Here is a 14,176-nt window from a genome sequence, read left to right on the forward strand (position 1 = left end):
CACACACATTGCTTTGAGCGCGGGCGTCGCCTGCCAGCCCGGCCGACCAGCCTGGGAAGGGCACGCGCGTGCCGGCGCCCTTTTCCCGTCGCCAGGTCCGGGACACCCACAAACCCCGCACGGTTCCCCTTCCTCTGGGGCGGAAATCGGAGAAAACCCTAGCCGAGGGAGCCCCGGGGTCCGCGCCGTAGTCACAGCCGGGACTGGAGGCTGGCCGCCGCGCGGGAGGCTCATACTTTTCTTTTGGGGGGTAAGATGGCAGGTCCGGGGAAACAAAGGAAACTTGGGCTCGGCACCGGGAACGGCGTGTGTGGCTCGCTAGTTCGCCCCGGGTCGTCTGTGGGAGGTGCCGGGCGCCTGTGCCAGCCTGCACGCTGCCTGCCCGGGGAAAGACAAAGCATCCCTCCGGGAGCCAGCAGCGCCGGCCGCCCACCTGCCGCCCGGAGGTCTCCGGGGCCGGCGGAGGGAGAGGGCGCTGGGAGCCAGGCGAGGGCCGGGATGCGGAGAGGCGGGGAGGCGGCCAGCGGGCGCGCGCGGTGGGCGGTGGCGGCGGCGGCGGCGGCGGAGGAGGGGAGCGCGGGTGGGCGGGCGGCGCCACGTCACGGCTATTGTGGCTGTCCCGGTATATAAGGTCCCACCCGCCAGCCGCCCTCCCCACCTTGCCTGCGCCCGCCCGGAGCCAGCGGTCCTTCACGTACCTCGCATCCAGTGAGACGCGCTGCGCACCGACGGAGCGGACATGGGCAAAGCGATGGTGGCCAGGCTTGGACTGGGGCTGCTGCTTCTGGCACTGCTCTTACCTACGCAGGTGAGGTCCTGGCGCACGCTGGGGCTTGGGGTCCGCGCCCTAGGGGGGGTGGGGCCGCCCCCTGGGGACTGGCTTGTGCCCCCCACCTCGGGCCACGGGCCCGGACTCGGAGAGAGAATCTAGTAGAATCAGACCTGGTGGGACGGCAATGTGGAGCCCACTTTCCACTCCGTGGCGGCTGCCTCCACCCTCCGCGGCCCCGGAAACAAAGCACCTCCGCGCGTGGGCTGGGAGGACTCCGCCCCACCTCGGGTTCCGCGCAGCCCTTCCCAGGCAGCCTGACGCCCACCGCCTGCTTTCACCCAGAAGTCCGAGGTGCTAGCAGGGAAGAGAAGGTGCGCTCCCCACCTCTGGAGCGCCTGGAGACCTCAGGCCCTTTGGGGAGGTCGTCCCTGGATCCCATGAACACCCCGCTTCCCTCTACGAGTGTCTTCGCGTCCCCAGCGCACCACACAAAGAGAGGGAACGATACCCTTCGGGGGCGCTGCTCTCGTCCGTTCTCCGCTCAGGCCGGTTCGTGGATCCCGAGGAAGCCGCGGCTACCTGGCCCTATCAACCCACCTCAGTCCCGCGTGTTTCGGGGCTGAGGCCTGGGCGGGGACCCTCTCCTGACCCTGTGCTCTCCCGAGGACGACTTTACAGGTCCATCTCTTGTCACCACGGAACCCCGTGTTAGCCAGATTGACTAGCTCTGGGCAGGCGGTGGGTGGGACATTTCTGTCCCGAGTCCCCGCAAGGCTTTGTCCCTGTCCCCAATGCCTCCTCTCCAGATCCTCTGTCCCGGGAACCGACCTCGCTTGCGGTGTCCGGCCGGGTGGGTGCGCGGCGGCCGCGAGGGAGGCCAGGGGCTGAGCCTGGGAGATCCAAGTGGTGGGGGGGCGCTGGGAGAGAGAGAAGGGGCACTTGTCTCCAGCAGCTTGGGCTTGGAGGGTAGGTAGAGGTGCCCGAGCGGGTGGCTCGCCATCGCCTTCCATTGGGGCTTTCTGAGTGTCTGCTGAGCATTTCGTCCGAAAAGTTGGGTGCGCCAGGTCCCCAGACACCCAGCCGCCGGGCTCACCTGGGAGCGCAGCCTGAGAGCGGAGCGCTCCTCGTCTTCTGCTCCGCGGGCTGCGTAACTGTACCCTATTGTTGTCTTGCGGGTCGGCTGCGCTCGCGAGCCTTTCACCATTCCTCGGTGGGGGAGGGGCACGGCCACCAGAAACGCTGCTCTCCCCCGCCCACTCCATCACCTTTCCAACCAGATCCTCCACCCCACCTCCAAATTTGAGGGTTTTTATTAATAGTTACGCAAATAAATCTTTGGTAGTTTGGTAGGGAAAATTTTGTTTCATGTCAGTTTAATATATTAACAGTTTTTTTCGTTGTTGTGGAGGACCCTTTGATTCTCCTATTGCTGCACTGGGCTCTAGTAAAAAAGTCACCTGATGCACCAAAGCTTTGTTGAATAAGAACAGATTGCCTTAAGGGATCCCAAAACAGGTCTTGCCCCCAAACAGCGAGCCCTGTTTTAAATTATGTACCATATTAATGCTTTCCTTTTAGTGGAAGTGCTTTTTCATGGAAGCACAAGCTATTGGGTAGGTTTCCAATAAATATATTTGACTTGATCGAGATTTTAAAAATTAGTCTATTTTAAATAGGATTTACCAATTTTTTAGTCAATGCTTGCTTAATGTCCTTATGGGTTTTATAACAAAAGGAGCTGGGTTTACCTTATGGGTTTACAACAAAAGATAGAATGGTTTTATCTTTGGATTGATAAGGCAGCCAAACGTACATGTGGCCAGACCTGCTTGGTGCCACGTCCTGGTCCCGCCTGTAATCAGAAGCCGTTGTAAACCCTCTCTTGCAGTGAGAGCTGAAATCCCCCAACTGCCTTTGTTCCGTGACAAAGGAGAGATTACCACGTGCCCCGCTGGACTGTGCATTTAGTGACTTGAAAAATAGTGTGGTGAATAATGCCACTCAGGCGCTGGGACACTGGGGGGGGACCTTGGTCCTTGGCCACAGTGGTGAGCTTAGTGACCAGGCAGGAAGGCTGCAGCTGGTGAAAACAACACCAAACCCTCTCATCTGTTGTGAAGTCATTCCGACTTCACGATGCTTTGGGTGAAATCATTTTGCCTTAAGGCAGGGGTTCATTATATTATACTTTTCAACTTAAAATGAATATCGTGGCCATTTTTGAGATGGGTTATATATAATTTTCAAGATTTCAAGGGAGCAGATAAGATACGCAGGGCCCCTTAAGTTAAACGCAAGGCTGTATTAAATGGGTATGTGAAAGTTACCCAGCAAATCCAGGATAGACGACTCAATTCCCATAACGTGTCTCAAATTACCATATTTTAAAATCCAAATTATTTGTGCAACTTTAAAATCTCCCCTTCTTGGGAAAATAGAGGAAACCTTTTTTGCAATGCCAGTTAATATAATCAGAAACTGGATTAGTTAACTTGGTTACTTATTACTTTTTAAGGGTAAAGTCATACTCTTGGTAGTTATGTAGTTATTGAAGAACATTTTTGTTTGCTTGTTTTTGGTGGTTGTTGCTACTTGCAGTCATTAGGTATCTCTAGGTAGTGGGTTTTGAAACTAAAAGATCTTGGTGGGACTAAGCAAAAATTCAGAATTAAATGATGTGTGTAAGGGAATAATGGGAACAGAGCAATCTGAGAATATATCATCTTAATTGCATATTAAGTGTATGTGGAGACAACCGTGATGTTGGAAATTGATCGGTGTAACTTCTTATATATTTTAGATTTATTCAAATCAAACAACTGTTGTAACGCCTCCAAGTAATTCCTCCCAGCATACCTCAGCTGCCCCCAATCCAGCGAATGCCACCACCAAGGCAAGTGCCGGTACTCTGCAGTCAACAGCCGGTCTCTTGGTGATCTCGCTCTCCCTTCTACATCTCTACTGTTAAGAGACTCAGGCCAAGAAACATCTGTACTTCCCATCCTCTAAACCCAATTCAGATGGCATCCAGACATCCAGTGTGACAAGGGAAAAAAGAACAGGTCTTCATTGAATGAATCTGCTAGTTCCACACCTTATTTTATTGACAGAAACTGTTGAGGATCCCAAATTTGATTGGTTTGAAGAGCATGTGAAGGGTTTGACTAGATGACGAATGCCAATATTAAATCTGCTGGAGTTTCCTGTACAAGATGAAGAGAGACAACATCCAAAATTAGTTAAGAGATGATTTCCTTAAATGTGGCTTAAGAAGTATGGACACATAAAACTCTACCTTGAAAGTGAGAATAGATTTTATCTTACCTAGAGATAAAGAATGGGATGTGGAACAGAGATTCAGTTTTCATTTGTTCATTAAATTTATAAGGCCATAAAACAATGAGGTAAAACAAAGCTTCTGTGATTCTATTTATATGTACATTAGAAGGAACTTCCAGGTGTTACTGTAAATCCTCAATGTGTTGTTTCAGCAGTACTAATTTAATGCTGATGTACTCTAGAGAAAATTTTATGTTAAGCTATCGCTGTTCTCTTGGGAACTGAACTCTTTCTTTCCCTTGGGGTTTGGGTTTGACATTGCATTTGAATTTTTATATAGTCATTGATATGTACCAGGGCAATGATGGATTGGAATCTACCCCAAATCCAAGCATAATGAGTACATTTTGCTTATATATTTATTGACTATTCTTATTCAAAAAGAGCAGTAGATTCATTTAGCTAAACAGATAACAAAGAGTAGAATTACATTGATCTCAACTAATTCAAAATGCTTTTTATTTCTGCATATGTCAGATACTTTTTACAGTTTAAAAAATGATCTGCTTTGAAGGGAAGATTGACAAATCTTGAAATTAAAAAGGCAATGTGAAGGAGCTAAACTATAAATCAAATATATTTGGCAAGGGAAGACTGGAAGCTTGCTTACATTAAATTCAGAAAAACTTTTGTACTCTTTTCTGTAAATACTTCTTTTTAAACTGAATCAGAATAGCCACATTTGGAACACTTTATGTTATCATTCAATATTTTTAGATAGTTAGAACCTGGTCCTAAGCCTAAAATGGGCTTGATTTTGGAAAGTAAATCTTTTCACAACTGCCTTGATGCACAGAAACCTTTTTAAAAATAGACACTCCCTAAAGTCTTTTGTTCGCATGGTCACACACTGATGCTTAGATGTTCCGAAATCTAATATGGCCACAGTAGTCTTGATAACCAGTCATTTTTTTTCCATCTTTAGAAATCTACACTGGAACAACCATATCCAACAGATCTCAAGCTACTGTGTGTGTGAATGAACATTCTCTTTTGTTTCATGCCTGAATGCTGTACATCTATTTTGGATTGTATATTGTGTTTGTGTATTTATGCTTTGATTCATAGTAACTTCTCTTGTTATGGAATTGATTTGCATTAAACACAAACTGTAAATAAAAAGATGGCTGAAAGCAATCCATTGAATGTTTTTCCAATGCAAGGAATACTTTGTGGGTTATCATGGTTGTGTGAGTCTTAAACCATTAGGGATGTATATACCTCAGTATTTTCCTAGTAAACAGAACATTACAGTTAAGCTATTTTGCGTTGGCAGCGAGCAGCATGTCTTGGCTAAAGAATCCATCTGAAATTTGACATCTTTAGGCCTTCAAGTGGGCATCCCTACTTACTCAGCAACTATTGAATGCCAGCTACGTGTCAGGTTACTGAAGATTCGATTGAATGCTGAACTTGCTGGACAAGGCCTTTTACTATAGCTGAGGAAAAGAGTATGTATATGACAAATAGGCAGTATACTGGCAAGTACTGTGAGGGAAACAGGCCAGGGTAGCAAGAAGCATGGGCTATGGTTGAGTGATTATGGATGGTCTTTGACATTTGAGCTATGTTATGGAGGATCTGCAGAATTCCTGGTGGAGGGAACAGCACGTGCTAGGTCCCTCAGTCTGTGTAGTCACTGGCAATGTATTCATATCTGCACGGAGGGCCACAAGTCACTTTGGTTTTCTGAGATTGTCATTTCCATCTGCTCCTTTAGTAGTCCTGAGTTCTTTGACTCTTCCAGTGTAGTCCTGGACTCCTAGCTCTAGCCAAAAGGCTGGAATTTGGGAATAAGAAGTTCCTTGATCAGAAGCAATGTTGTGTGAATCACCATGGTGGTTGATAGGGTGCTCTGTAAATCCACGGATGGTAGTTTTGGTAGAAGCATCGCATGCAGGGAAGGCAAATCCATATTCAGAATAAGTGTTTACTCCTTTAAGAATAAAATGCTGCCCCTTCTATGATGATGTGGTCCCATGTAATCAACATTCCATCTGGCCGATCACCTCAAGCAATGGAGCCGTATAGGGAGCTCGGTATTGGTCTCTGATGCAGCAGACTGAGCCCTCAGCAGTGGCTGTAGCCAGAACAGCCTTAATACAAGCCGATGTTACTGGGACCATGCATAATCTCCATATCTGCCACCGTGGCCACTTTGTTCATGAGCCCATTGGATGATGACAGGGATGGGCAGGGAAGGAAGCTGACTGGTATCCACAGAACAGGCCATCTTATCCACTTGATTATTAGAATCCCCCTCTGCTGAGGTTACCTTTTAGTGAACATTCACATGGGACAAAAATATCTTCACATTCTTTTCCTGTTCAAAGACGTCTCTCCACATACCTCTTCCTCATCCTGCCTTGTCACCGATTTTCTAATCATATTCTATCTATGTCCATTCAGCCAAACTGTTGGCCACAGACCATGAGCTGGTATAGACTTAATCTCTGGCCATTTCTCCTTCCGACCACTGCTTGTAATTTTGCCCCCTAGGAGCGTTTCCCTTTATCACTGTCCTTCAGGGATGTCCCAGAATGGCGTTGTGTAGCTGTAGCTGTCCACTTTGGGGTGTGCCCTGCATATTGTGCAGCAGCTTCTGTAAACCAGGTCCAAGTTTTCTCTTCCTCAGTCAACTGGTCATAGGGAACTCCCCGTGAAGATATAGGTACAGGCTGGGAGAGAGATGGTAATGTAGCAGGAATATGGCCCATGGGCATTTGGGCCACTTCCTCCTATAACTTACGCGTATGTATTTTTAGGGCCTGCTCAAGCCCAGTGTCATTCATGCCACCTTCATTTGACAATGGAGTGCTGATGTGCACATCCAACTTTATGGGTTGGTGGTTAGACCATACCCAGGTCATGATGGGCAGCTCAGGTTGCATGGCGATCCGCGGTCAAGCATTCAATCTTAAGCCCAATAACAAGCCAAAGCCTGTTTCTCAAGGAAGGGTTGCTGCCTGCAGAGGATGGCAGGGCTTAGCTCTGAAATCTGAAAACAGACAATTGACGCCAAACCTTGGTCTAATATACATTTATAGAAAAGCAACCAAAAACTTGCATATATCTTTTATTTTTTTATTTTTAAAAAATACTTTATTTATTTATTTGGCTGCGCCGGGTCTTAGTTTTGACACTCGGGATCTTTGTTGCCGCGTGCAGGATCTTTAGTTGAGACGTGCGAACTCTTAGTTGCGGCATGCGGGATCTAGTTCCCTGACTGTGGATTGAACCCGGGCCCCCTGCATTGGGAGCCTGGAGTCTTAGCCACAGGACCACCAGGGAAGTCCCCCAAACTTGGGTATATATTTTAAAAAGTAATCATCAATGCTCATGGAGGAGGAACTATTATATAATTACTTTTTCAACTATTCTTTGGAAATGGCTTTAAACAAATATGAGCTGTTTTAAATTTATTAGAAAAATACTCAAAATTCGATTTTGGGGTTATACTTTAAATATTCACGCTGAAATACTAGTCATATAATTAATGGCTAAATTGAGTAATGAGTGGCCATTGTATGGGTGTCTCTTTAGCTAAGTTGAGCCTTAATAGAGAAAAGCAGACAATTTAGAGAAAAGCAGATAGTTGCTTTGCCATAACGTTAAGACGAGAAAAATCTGTTTAGAACTAAACATATTCTAAACACACATACCCAATGCCACTGTCCTTAAAATAGAACTCAAATATTTAGGTAGCTGAAAAGTATGTGTTTTCCGTTTCTCATAGACCTTATCTGGGGTTAGTGTGAATATTTGTTGATTCCTTCCTTAGTCTAAAGAGAGTATTTTTTCTAACTTTGGTAGGATGGCATTTTTTGAAACAATACAATCACCATCATGATTTGCTCCTCAGTGTCTCTTCAAATTACATGTAAATTTAAAACCAAATGCATTTCTAAGAAACGTTAGGAAGTTTTCATATTTATGATATTGCAAAGAAATCTCTCTGTGAGCTCAAAGGGTTTGAGGTGGTGTAACTGTCATGCCTCTTAGCAACTGGAGGATACTACGGTTTGCGGAAACCTAACAATGTCCGAAACGGAACTCATTACCTTCCCTCCACAGACCCACTGCTTCTCTCTTCAGAGCACCTACCTGCCAAGTCTCATCACAAAGGAGGAGCCTCCTTCCTCTCTCTTCCCATCTCCAATCGGCCACAGCATCCTGTCACTTCTGAGTCAGAAATGTCTAGGCATCCTGCCTCTCTTCCCCATCTGCCTGCCTTCCTCTGACTTGCATCCTCTGTCAGAGCTGTGCCTCTCTGCCCTTAGTCTTTCCACCCAGTGGCTATTCTTTGAAATGTGGATCTGATCATTTTGCTCCTAACTTTAAAAGTTTGGTTGGCTACCCTTTGCCCACAGAAGATAGAAGAGAAACCCCCATTCACAGACCATAAGGCTTTTCATAGTCTGGTTCCAGCCCAACTTTTCAGCCCCATTTTTAGCCACACTGGATTGCCCACCATTCTCTGAATCAACAATGTCTTTTTATGCCTCCATGGCTTTGAATGCACCCATGCATGCAACTCAGTGTAGCGGTTAAAGGCATGGATGCTAGAGCCAGGCTGCCTCAGTTTGACTCCCCGCCCAGCTCTGACTAGTGAAAGGAGCACAGGCATGTACATAAATTCTCTGTGACTCAGGAGTCTGTAAAGGCACTGGATAATGGTACCTATCTCGTAAGGCTGTTGGGAGAATTAAATGAGTTAATACACAAAGTTTTAGAAGAGTGGTACATTGCTAGTACTTGATAAACATTGGCCAGCATTCTTTTTGTTTTTCGTTACATTAATTTCATTAAAAAAATTTTTTTTATTGAAGTATAGTTGATTTACAGTGCTGTGCCGATCTCTGCTGTGCAGCAGAGTGACTCAGTTCTACACATACATTCTTTTTAAATATTCTTTTCCATTATGGTTTATCACAGGATATTGAATAGAGTTCCCTGTGCTAGACAGTAGGACCTTGTTGTCAGCATTCTTTTTTATGGATGTGTGGACATTGCATTGACCTGTCTGTGCTCCTTGAAGGCAGGAAGCACATTTCATTTTGTGCTTCATATTTCATTTCTGGATTCCTGAGAGTAGGTGCTAAGTTAATACTGAGTTAGTAAAACAGCCAGCAGCAGTACCTTAGTAGCAGAGTAGGTGGGGGAGGGGCGGGCAGACTTTTGATACTATATTAGGTCTTGGGGGAAGCACAAGAAGGTAGTTAGGGCTATTTCTAAACAGGCTAGTCTCTTGTGGCTGCTCGGTTTTCATCATACAGGCAAACCTGCTTATCTCCAACAATGGTTCTCAAATCTGACTGCATATTAGAATCACTTGGGAAGCTTTTTAAAAAGGTGATGTCTGTCAGCTTTGCCTACCTAGAAGATTCTGATTTAATTGGCCTGGGTGGAGTTTAGTCATCAGTAGATTTAAAAAGCCCCCCAGATGATTCTAATGTGCAGCCAGATTGCGAAGCACGGGCCTGAGAGTGGGCTCAGGCAGCTCTGCTTTCTTAGCTCATTTGGCGGGCAGGGGCTGGGGAGTCAGACGGGGTTCTGGCCCCTGGCTTCCAGCCACTGTGACTATCAGAGGTGCTTACAGTAGAGCTGTGCTTGGAGACAGGTAAGGTCACTTTCCTCTAGTTCATCGTTTGGATTTCTACCCAACTCGAAAAGGACACACGGACTCATGCTAGAGTCCTCTGGGTCCGGCGTCTGAGCCAGCATCATAAGCAGATATAGATGCCAGTCCTTGTTCTGAAAACTTGCTCCGTGGCCCCTGGAAACCTCTCTGGGCTTTAAGAGGATTGGGCTTTTTGGAGATATTTTCCAGTTTAAGAATATTTATATTAAGATTCCATCCAACTTGAAACATTCCGTGAGTCACAATTTTTTTTTCCTGTGAGCTTTTGTGAGCTTGCCCTCCCATCCGTGAAAACTTTGTCTCACTACTCTATGCTGAGCCTTCAAAAATTAATGCAAATTCATTGTTATTACTCGAGGAGATACCGGGCATTCATCATATTCATCTGTTCTGTTAGTCAGTTGTCATTTTGCACCCTACTGCATTTTCTGAAGACTTGGAGAAGGGTTCTCTTAATGATAGATTAGCACAGTCTAATTGGTAGTTGCTGTTCATTTTAAATGAGGCTGCAACAACTTTGAACTGTTTGACGGGGCTTGTGAAATATGACCAGTGACACAATGCTTGTTGAGAGTTGAGTGTGAATGCATTGAGGAAACAAGAGTTTCCCTTTGTAGTTTCATCATTAACACTGTTTATCAGTATGCATTTGGTTTTGTATTTACTTATTTTTAAAGATGTATACATTTTGTTTTTGGCTGTATTGGGTCTTCATTGCTGCGCACGGGCTTTCTCTAGTTGCGGCGACAGGGGGCTACTCTTCCTTGCAGTGCGCAGGCGTCTCATTGCGGTGGCTTCTCTCGTTGCACAGCACGGGCTCTAGGCGTGTGGGCTTCAGTAGTTGTGGCACACGGGCTCGGTAGTTGTGGTTCGTGGGTTCTAGAGCGCAGGCTCAGTAGTTGTGTACAGGCTTAGTTGCTCCTTGGCATGTGGAATCTTCCCAGACCAGGGCTTGAACCCTTGTCCCCTGCGTTGGCAGGCGGATTCTTAACCACTGCATTACCAGGGAAGTCCAGTATTTACTTATTACTTATTTACTTATTTATTCTGTCTTATTCCAATTAAAAAAATTTTTGAGTCAGCTTATAGAAACATGCATTATACACCAGGTTACAGATAGATGAAGAATTTGAGGTAGAGGATAAATAACAGTAAAAGAAAGCCATGAATTCATGGATAGGATCGGAGAATGCTTGTCCTAGGGTCCTGAGTAGCTTCTGTAGCCAATGGAAGGAAGGGGCCATGCTTAGAAACAGAAGCTAAATTGCCTTGCATTTAAAGCACATGAGTAAACCAGAAGTACCGAGTTCTGAGGAAAGCTTTTAGTGTGGGTCCTTAGGGGAGGCTTCCAGGTGAATATGGTCAATGTCATTGGCACCATCCCTGCAATGGCAGCAAAGGCAACTTTCTTATGGATGTCTATTTCTTATCATTTTCATCAAAACAAATGATATAGCAAAGCATAATTCAGCAGAAGTAATTTTATCAGTCACCAAAGTAGTGTTAACCAAATATGCACCTCTGTAATTGAATATTCATAGGAAAAAACTGAATATTTAGAGGAATATACGGTCAACATCCTCCACGAATATTATCTTTTGTAATTGAGCTTTTTGATATAGATTGAGCAGAAAACAATGGCAAACAGCATGTACCAGTTGCTACCCTAAATGCTTTTACATATATTTGCTCATTTAATGCTTGATGTTTCTACATGGTCAGTGCTACAAGCATCACCATCTTTTTACAGATGAGGAAACCTAAACAGAAAGACGTTCAGTAGCTTGCCCAAAGTCACCCCATAATAGACGGTGTTTGAACCCATGTTCTGTGGTTCCTTGCTCTCAGCCACTGCACCATCAGCACCTCTCTGACTGTTCGGCGTCATCTTCTCTGACAAGATCATGGAGTATGGCTTTTCCATTTGCTGTTTAAGAACAAAGGCATAAGTTTTTACATTTGTATATACAGTAAAGCTGACATCATGTTGTGAAAATAAAGGAGTGTGCTCAGGGCTGGAGAGCAGCCATGGCGTGTCCACATTGGTGTGTCAAAAAATCTGTGCTGCTGGCCACAGAAGTCTATGGTTTTCAAGCGGGATGTGAAGGGACCCAACAAGGGCATGTGAGGGTTGGGGGCAGGTGGTGAAGGAGAGAACTGAGCAGACTGTGCCTCACAGCCCTTTCCCCTTGGCCCGTCCCCCCCACCCAAGTAGAGCACTGCTGTGGTGATCTGTTTCCCTTTTGGGGTTTACATGCAAATGTTAATTAAGCAAAAAATTCCAAGGAAAACCAGTCAGAAATTAGTGTTCTCTGCCATCACAAGCACAATAATTTTTTCAATCCCCAAATTTATTGTTTCTTTCTGATTATGTAAGCAATATACGTTCATTGCTAAAAGGGGGAAAAAGGTACAAAGAAGAAAGTACAAGTCACCTATAATCCTACCACCTAGAAATAACTACAATTTGTATTTTGATACAAATTCTTCCGGTCTTTTTCCCCCAGTGCGTTTATACAGATACTTGTACACACAAACATATATATTTCAACAAAGTTGTTTTATAACCTACCTTTTAATTTAATTATTATCACGTGATTAATCATTTCTGCAACATGCTTTTAAAATAGCTCCATAATATTGTATTCTTCAGGTGTACTATACTTAATCCTGTTACTGGCTATTTAGATTGTATCCAGTGTTCTCCCAATTATAAGTAATATTTTAATGAACACCTTTGTACCTAGCTCTTGGCTTAGATCTGTATTTCCTTTTTTTGTGGGTGGGGTCAAACCCCACCCACTGAGGGGCTTTGGGGGAGGGTCGAAGGGCTGGGAGGACAGGGAGATCCCAAGTTCGCACTTGGCTGGGATCTTCCCAGCTAGCTTCACAGTTGCTGGAAAGCTCTATTTCCCTTTAGTGAATTGTTAGGAGTAGGATTTCTTGGGGGCTGTTGTGGCTGCCACCTAGATCCTCCTTTCAGGACACAGCAACTCGTTTCCCCACTTCTGAGGGTGTTGACTGCTGACAGCTCACAACTGATTCCCTTCCCAGGACCTCCCTTGGCTGAAGGAAGTTCCCTCTCCTAAGGGTATTCCCCTCCTTCTGGGCAGCTCACTTCCAGTGATTGTGGATGTGGAGGCCAGAGGCCCAGTCCCCTTGCTTCAATCCCAATCAGCTATGGAGGGTCAGCCCAGCTCTGGGTAAGGCCTTTGTTTCGGATGCATCACAGCCCAGCTGTTGCTTCTGCCCACTGCTGCTTCCCTCACCCCTCACAGGTGTTGAATCCCAGGGCATCCCCCCAAAACCTCACGCACACGGATCTCCTGTCAGCATCTGCTTCCCTGGGAACCTGACCTAAGACAGAAATGTTACATACATTTTTATATAACTCTAAATAGTTTTAAGACAACAGGGATGTATGCTTGTTAAGACTTCAAATCGGTGGGCCTGTCTGCAGAATTGAAGGAGGCTAGCGTGGCTGCAGCAGAGAGAAGGAGGAGAGTGTAAGATGAGGGTGCAGAGTTCTGAAAGGGCCAGACCGTAAAGGACTTTACAAAGTTATAGTAGGTGCATGGCAGGAAGCAGGTGACGCATCCAGTTGGGTAATTCGAGGACAGTATGTCCACTTTCAAAGGTGTGGACAGGGTTTAGTAAAGGCCCGAAGGGGTGACCATTATCCCTGGTGTTAGCAGGGCACCCTTAAGAACCAAAGCTTGAAGGAGCACTGCCTGGACCCCAGCTGGTCACTGTGTGGAGAGGGCTGCCTCACAGGAGCTGGGGCTTTTCAGTAGAGGGACACAGTCACCCTGAGGTGACCTGACAGAGAGGAAGGTGGGGGAAAGGCGCCTCAGCTTTACCCTCCTGCCACCCTCCAGATCTCCTACTGGTGCCTGCCATTTGCCGTACCCTCCTGGCAGCCAGAGAGCAGGGTCCATATAGGTCAGCCTCCAGGGACACTGCTGACAGGGTGAAGCCAAGTAAAGAGTGAACCAGGAGGGGCGAACCAAAAACCTCCCGCACGGCCGTGGACACAGCTTTGGCTTCATCCTAAGAGCCATGGTGTTAGAGGCTGAATGGTGTCCCCCCAAATTCATATGTTGAAATTCTAACCCTACTGCCTCAGAATGTGGCTATATTTGGAGACAGGGACTTTAAAGAGGTAATTTGGGTAAAATGAAGTCACATGGGTAGGCCCTAATTTAATATGACTCGTGTTCTTGTAAGGAGATTAGGACACAGACATCCACAGGGGAAAGGCCATGTGAGGACAGAGAGAAGGTAGCCACCTACAGCCAAGGGGAGAGGCCTCGGAAGAAATCAACCGACCTTGCTTTTGGACTTCTAGGTTCAAGAACTGTGAGAAAATTAATTTCTATTATTGAAGCCACGCAGCCCGTGGTATTTTATGGCAGCTCTAGCAA

At 46.1% G+C, this 14,176-nt stretch overlaps 1 protein-coding gene and 1 pseudogene across 1 annotated transcript; both read left to right on the forward strand.

Moving 5' to 3' along the window:
* Nucleotides 1-14,176, forward strand: part of LOC101277396 (60S acidic ribosomal protein P1-like) — a 267,203-nt pseudogene that overhangs the window by 63,101 nt on the left and 189,926 nt on the right.
* Nucleotides 628-5,248, forward strand: CD24 (CD24 molecule). The gene is made up of 2 exons (XM_004264763.4): nt 628-808; nt 3,573-5,248. Exons 1-2 carry the CDS (start codon nt 740-742, stop codon nt 3,738-3,740), a joined length of 237 nt encoding a protein of 78 aa, XP_004264811.1. The 5' UTR covers nt 628-739; the 3' UTR covers nt 3,741-5,248.

Source organism: Orcinus orca, chromosome 12 (assembly GCF_937001465.1).
Source record: "Orcinus orca chromosome 12, mOrcOrc1.1, whole genome shotgun sequence".
Lineage (NCBI taxonomy): Eukaryota > Metazoa > Chordata > Mammalia > Artiodactyla > Delphinidae > Orcinus > Orcinus orca.

What these genes read in the sequence shown, in the direction of transcription:
- CD24 (XM_004264763.4), top strand. Translation starts at nt 740, where the DNA reads ATGGGCAAAGCGATGGTGGCCAGGCTTGGACTGGGGCTGCTGCTTCTG. An exon ending in CACTGCTCTTACCTACGCAG is followed by an intron (nt 809 to 3,572) that starts GTGAGGTCCTGG and finishes TATATATTTTAG; the next exon opens with ATTTATTCAAATCAAACAAC.